The sequence below is a fragment of the Lactuca sativa genome, chromosome 5 (assembly GCF_002870075.4).
Source record: "Lactuca sativa cultivar Salinas chromosome 5, Lsat_Salinas_v11, whole genome shotgun sequence".
NCBI classification, from domain to species: domain Eukaryota; kingdom Viridiplantae; phylum Streptophyta; class Magnoliopsida; order Asterales; family Asteraceae; genus Lactuca; species Lactuca sativa.
In genome coordinates this window covers 318,833,850-318,841,067 of record NC_056627.2, presented here as the reverse complement: position 1 = coordinate 318,841,067, position 7,218 = coordinate 318,833,850, and the positions used below count along the sequence as shown (strand labels likewise).

The following is a 7,218-nucleotide window of genomic DNA, read 5'->3' as shown; positions in this document are numbered from 1 at the left end:
TGGTGGAAATCACTATAGGAGGATCCTAAAATCCTTGGGTAATGACCGGAGAGATTTTTTCTTCGGTGCCTCAAAAGTCTTATTGGGAGCTCCGCTTGGAGGTGGGTGAAGGTTTTTAGAGGAAATAAGATGAATGGAGGAAGAGGATAAGATTGGTTGGGTAGACATGATTCTCGAATGGTTGTGAACACCACCGCCCCACGGTGGGCGCCAAATTGTTTTGGTCAAAAATTGATCAAATAATATTTAATCAAGGTGTATGAGAGGATGTGGTGTTTGAGGCAATGCAAATGTCGAATAGTATTCAAAGTGAGACAAATGAATTACAAGGAATGACCTTGATCCTTTATAGGATCTCTGACATAAAACATTCGGAGGTGATAATGATCACATGCCTTGTTGTTTTTTATTGATTTCAATATAAGATTATAGAGATGATGAAGATATTATAGTTTAGACTAAGTAACAATAAGTATGATATTTCTGGGATCCTTTTGAATAAGCATATGCACATTGTTTGACTTGGTATTATCGGGTCTTAAGCGTAGTTGAAGTGATTATTCGTTGGCAATGAGTCTGATATTGACCGCCTCTACACATGTGAGAAAAACAAATAGAAATATAATCGTTAAGAATGTTAGGAAATAATAATAACAATAGTTAGGATCATGAGAAGGGTTCGAGATCCTAAAAGATCGTTAAAGATCCGAGATCCTGAATAAGATTGAAGATCTTGGCCCTAACAATAGTATATTATTTCATGGGGATCAATGTAGAATATTTTATTTATATAATGTAAACCCTAACATATTTCACAATATCAAACAAAGCCATCATGCTATTTGTTTTTGAAAAATTTAGATCATAAAACATTGTTTTTGAAGTATATATCATAAAATGAGAATTAAATGCAAATAAGGTCAAACAATTTCCCGTAAAATTCATAAGTAAACAAAATCCAATATGAATGCTTGTAATATGAGATTTGACAATACACTTTGAGCCTTCAGTCTTCACTCCAACAAATCTTTAGAGCAGTCAACTCATTATTTGTATTAGATCCTGCATTAAAAGAGTTCATTTTATTTTATTAAAAAAATATATTAACGTGATACCTAGCTAACTAACTTTCTTTTTGCAAAATAACTAACACCGGAACATTTTTTTCTCAAGTTACCATGCATTATAATTACGTATTTTCTCATATACCATTAAAGAAACATATTTGTGAACATGGCGTAATGGCTGTTTATCTTATGATAATACTTTTTAACGTTATGTTGTAAAAATAACAGAAATGTTACCTAGTTACGATATTAACATATTAACTATTAAAAGAATTAAAGGTCCTGTTAACCAATAAAGAAAACAGTTTTGGATCTGGACAATTAATATAATCCCGTTCGAACCTAACCATGTTTATAATAAAATCTCAACAATTAAAACAAGAAAAAAAAAAGTAAAAAGAAAAAATAACTAGACCAAGAGCAAAAAGAAAAGTAGGGAAAGAGTAGTAGGAGCATGTGTGAGTGTGAGTTGAGAATTTGAGATGAGAATGAAAGTCAATGAGAGAGGAGAGTGAAAGCATGGCACGTGACAAGGAGATGATGAAACGTGCGGCCATGTGCAGTCTCAATTAAGGGTCAACATCTTGCTCTTCTTTCGCCCATATCGCATTTATTAACTTGGTCTCTTTTCACTATTATTCAAGTCCCAGTCCCACCATATCCTCATTTTTCCTCTTCGTCGATTTGCTATTACCATTTAACCCATTCCCATAGCTTTCTATCTAACTATAAACCACCCTTTTGGTTTTAGATAAAACCAGTTGCTTTTCAATCTGACTCATTGAACTTCGACTTCGGTTGTATGATTTAAATAATAAACCGTTAATAAATTTTATTATATAATATTAAAATATAAAAGTAAAAGTCTAATTCATTCAAACGATTTATTCACTAAAGAAATAAAAAACAGGCTTTATGTATAAATCATTTTACCAAAAAAAAAGTAGCATCCCCTTGTTCATGTTGGGTAGACATATCTTTTACATATCATCTTTTAAGTTGACATTTTGTAGCTTTAATGTCTACGTGATATAGCTGTATAATCTTTTACATAGTCAGTTTAATAGTTAACTAATGATCTTAATTATATGGAAAAGTAAATCATAAACGTTCAAAAATAAGAAAAAGAATGCTTGTGTCGTTTATAGAATTTATCTTGTAGTTATTTGGATAAACATGAATGTATTTGGCTTTACTTTGGAAACATGGGAAGTAATCATGACATTGCTAGGAACAAGCATCTTAATATATTCAATTGATAGCTATCCAACAAAGGTGGAATAAAGTACTAAGCATATATATGATTTAAATGAGCCCTATGCTTTTTCTAAGCAAAGGAATCATCACAATTCAAACACACTATCTTTAATCTACTAGATCCCTTTCAAAAAAAATTAAATAAAATATAAACCAAAAATCAAAAAAGAAAGAAGAAGCAAGCCAACACATATATTGGGGAAAAAAATCCCATGTACAATACAATACTTGAGTCCTGAGCAAACTCAGTCACTTCGATTCCGAGTCAACTCAATGATGTTGTGGTGGTGGCACTGCAGGTTTACACTGATAACACTTGGCAAATAATCCAAACGTATCAACCTGTCTAACAAAGTTGGTGACACTGGCCCATCCACCAAACCCGAACCCAACCACAAAAACCCAAACCACGATAAATAGGTTGACCGCATACATAGCCGCCCAACTTGGTATGAAGCGAGGGGGTTTTTCCGCAGCATTCTGCAAATATTATCATGAAAAATTAAAGTCAAGGGACTGTTTTTGACAATTTGGGTATACTTGAGGGAATAAAGTACGATGTCAACATTTGGGCAGCTCATTTCGGACATAATACAACAGTGGGACTGTAGCATATAACTAAATGGAAAAAGACTTGTGACCAATCTAGTCCTAGTCTACCAATATTTCCAAATCTAGCCTTAAATGTAATTGTACCTTTTTTTCTTTTTATTTATTTGGTAAATCTCTGATTTTATATGTCCATACTTATCAATTTTACGGTAAATAAGCAAAAAATAAGTTCAAAAAAATATATTCTCCAAGTAAAGAAACGAATCTCTATTATTAACAATCTATATGTGCATATCAAAAGTAATCCCACATTGATTATATATTTTTAACTACTTTAGATAACAAAAAAAATCATGGACGAGTCTAAATCAGAATATTGGTTGAGAAAGAAACTATACAATCAGTGGCACTTTAATGCTATTAGTGACCATTCTGCCCCTTTGATAGCAAGGTAATTACCACGTGCCACTGAAGAAAGTAACTTACAATGAGACTTTTTTTGGACAAAAATATCTGTTGAATTAGGAAAAGTTTCTATGAAAATAGGTCCTTTTGATTTCTTTTGCTAATTTACAGGATAGTGCCAACTCGCATTTATTAATAACACTATTATTCCACTCCATTATTGGAAATTTTATACTGTTATTATGTTTATCTATAAATTTAATTATTGAAAATAATTTTACCTGTCGAGCGGATGCCTTTCGATAAGTGAGCATATGGGCAAGGGCAGGGATAATGTAGACTGTGAAACTGACCAAGAGTGCACCGACTGCAGAATTGATAGGCCCAAAAAAGGGAAAGATGATAGCCAAGAACCAAATTGGTATGACCACGGGCAGCCTTGCAAGTGCCCGTAAACATATGCTCTTTGTGTCATGCATCCCAATCACCTTCTCCCACACAAAATATAACGGAGTGCACGCAAATCCAAACGTAATAAACTGTTCCACATCATCATACCTCAGTCAGTTATCAGTTATCAGTTATACGGTTATATCAGTGTACTTTTATTTTTTGTGATTTAATTAGTTGGACTTTGACCTGATGAATGAGCATTAGAATGACGGCGGTATCACGCCAACGTGTCTTGGGAAGGAGAGAGAAGGCGTTTGAGTGGTTGAGAAGCTCGTCACCAAACGCCCAATAAACCGCGGTAGCAGACGGGAGTGTTAATGTGAAAACATACAGAGTGGCGATTAGGTAAATATACTTGAACTTTCGGGGTTTCCACATCGCATGCATAATTTCCCTGTATTAAAATTTAAATCATGTCAATAAAAAGAAATAGACAAGTATATATACATTTAATACGCATGGCCCGTTTGTTACGCATGATTAAACAAAGTACAGCAAGTTGTACTACATTTTGCATTATGCTCAAATCAATGAATGTCGATTGTACAAAAGACATGAATACCCTCGGTTATCATGGTTAATTATAAAAGGTATCTTTTAAAAAGGAAAGTCCCATATAGTCGTATTTCGTGCCATATAGAAAAAATAGGCAAATCTAATGATTCAAATGCCAAAAACATGAAGGATTTTTTTTGGGGTATGAAGTATGAACATCGGATCCAACAACAAGTTAAATGACGATAATGCCCTCAGATTCATTATTAATAATTGGGATGGGAAGTCCACTCCCCTCCATGTGCACCGATTTCAATCAAAATTCATTGCAAGCCAACCTTTTTTCTAAAACATGGGATGAGATATGAGATGCTTAAATTATTGTGAACTAGGTCCACCACCACCTTAATAGTTTTAATGTAATATGAATCTAAATAGAATAAAATAATTAAAGTATCTTAAAAAATAAAAACTAATTAATCTTTAAATATTTAATACAAATTTTTTTGTTGCATTATACAGTCTTTTTCAGGCTCGTTAAACAAGGTGGCCGGCAAAAGCTGCAAACAGAAGCCGCGTAGAAGAAGGAAGCCAAAGAAAGTGTGGCTTTTCAAGGATTAAAAAGTTTCACATTTTATAAACCAAAAACCATTTTCTTTTACATATTTCTTTTCGACTTATCCAAAACAACGTACAATTATTAATACGAGATGTACAAGTCATTAAAGCTTACACAGTAACCGCATGTCCACCAAATGTGTACAGTATGTTTGTGGCGCCGGTGAAATACAAGACCAGCTTTTTAGGACCAGAGTGTTGAACCCCATCAACCTGCAATTATCATGTTCGCCTGTAACTGTAAGTCCTTTCCATTTAAAGAAAATCCCCATATGCGATCTTGATCTAACTTTCTATATATAGTAACTTAATTTCATTTTCTTTTTATCTAACGTTATAATAAAATATTTAATGTTATAAAAAAATGAAAAAAAATACCTGCCCATGAATTATAGCTGCAATGGTCATATACCAGGCGGTGTAAGTGGTCATGCCAAGACCAAGAAAAGACCAAATTCTGTAGTTGTGGAAAGACGGAATGAACACCGTGGTTGCGCAGCATGCTCCAAATATATATGTCCATGTCCTTTTGTCCAAATGGTCGTTTATGTAGTATATATTACTAACATTTTTACACAAAAACAAAATAACAGTCAATTTTTTTTTTTATATTATAATTTTATATATTTGAGGTCAAAAACAAACCTTGCACAAGCTATGAGTTGTATGACGGAACCAAACAGAAGAAAAGTGCAGTTGAAAGCCAGTCCTATTGCTTTCCAGTAAGGTCCCAATAATCCATCAAGAACTTCAAACCACTACACCATTACAACACATGAATTATATTAATATTATTTAAATAATTTGTATTTTATTACTGAAAAGATTGTATTTATACGGATCAATGTGAAAATGATTTATTTTGACGTTTAACTAGAAAGAAAAATGTCAAACGATTTTAATAATTAGTCAAATCATGTTTGAATAGTTATATTACAATATGGTAATTATGTTATAATTGTATTAGAAAATTAAGAAGGTGAACCTGTATGACATGGTTTTTGAAGCTGATTCCTTCTTTTTCTTTTCTGCTTCTGTACTCGATGTAAAGAACGCTGATGAGATAAGCTGTCCAGCTTCCGAGAAGACCATAGAAGACTTGGAGAACAATTCCTGAAACCATACCCAGTTGAGAAAAAGAGTATGGTAGTGTTAACAGAACTTGTGCCACCTGCATAAATACTTGTACATTCAAGATTCATGAAAAAGAAATGTTTTTTTTTTTTTGATTGGGAATCTTGTTGTTTAATTACTTGATTTGAAGAGCAACTAAACCAAGCATCCCAAGAAGAGCCTCCATGCCAAAGAGCATTTTTCATGGAGAAAACTGAGTGATCTTCTTCTTCGACGCCTTCTGCTTTCCCTCCTCCTTCATGTTCGTTTTCATTGAAATTAGATGAGATTATCGAATCCTCTGCTTGTTTCTGACCCGACATTTTCTTCGATTTCAGATAAAAAAAAACTTCCTTTTATTCTCTTTTCTAAACGGATCTGTCAGCACATGTAAGGACAAATAAATTAGGATTAACAAAAACGCATCAATTCCCAGATCCAGAAATCAATGCCCATGAAAAAAAGATTATATTTTTATAAGAACGAAAACAAAATAAACGCTTCTTTTTACCTTATTAAGTCTCCATCTCCGAAACCCAGCTCTTAAAGGTACAAAAATCCGGATGATTTATGACCTTTTGGATTGTTTTGTAAGTATATGAATGTTTGTATGTGAAACACAGATAGTGCTCATTCAGACATTTATACAAACAGAAGGCGGGTGTGTAAAGAAGAGCTCACAAAAGTAGCAGAGAGAGAGAGAGAGAGAGAGAGAGAGAGTTTATGATGGGATTGGAAGTGGACATATATAGAAACCAATTTCTCCCTTTTCTTGGGGATTTTATGTTGAAAATTATGATTATTTTATTAAGAGTGAGAAAAGGAGTCGGATTCACTGTTCAGTATCTACAGCCGATCGGATCAAATAGGGTTTGGTTTGGAATTGAAAGAGAGAGAGAAAAATAAGAAAGAAAGAGGGTTTTGAGGGTGATAGTGGATGGCATAGCTGTATTAGTATGCTCCATTGCTCCTTCTCACGCTCTTTCTTCTTTATAAGACAATCATAAACCCTTCTTAACGGCTCCAAATCATGCTAATATAGTCAAATTCAGATTATACCGTTGATCTAAATTTTCCACATTCGAGGGTAGATTATGGCTTTTAAGGATGCAATAATACAAAGATATTATTTAATATTAATTTATGAAAAGATCTAAAAAAATTCTTTTTAAAGAAAGTTATAAATGACAAAATCTCAATTAATGATTACGTGTTTTATTTATTTTTAGCTATTAAAGGAATGTTCTAGTAACGTTTA

General features: G+C 33.1%; 1 protein-coding gene across 1 annotated transcript; it reads right to left on the bottom strand.

Annotated features, from left to right (window-relative positions):
• Positions 1–2,291: 2,291 nt before the first annotated feature.
• On the bottom strand, positions 2,292–6,925 carry LOC111890638 (auxin transporter-like protein 2). Its single transcript, XM_023886742.3, has 9 exons — positions 6,472–6,925; positions 6,101–6,338; positions 5,833–6,018; positions 5,493–5,605; positions 5,226–5,409; positions 4,963–5,060; positions 3,921–4,128; positions 3,563–3,820; positions 2,292–2,804 (listed from the first exon to the last, which is right to left on the bottom strand). Exons 2-9 carry the CDS (start codon positions 6,281–6,283, stop codon positions 2,595–2,597), a joined length of 1,440 nt encoding a protein of 479 aa, XP_023742510.1. The 5' UTR covers positions 6,284–6,338; positions 6,472–6,925; the 3' UTR covers positions 2,292–2,594.
• Between the last annotated feature and the right edge of the window lie 293 nt (positions 6,926–7,218).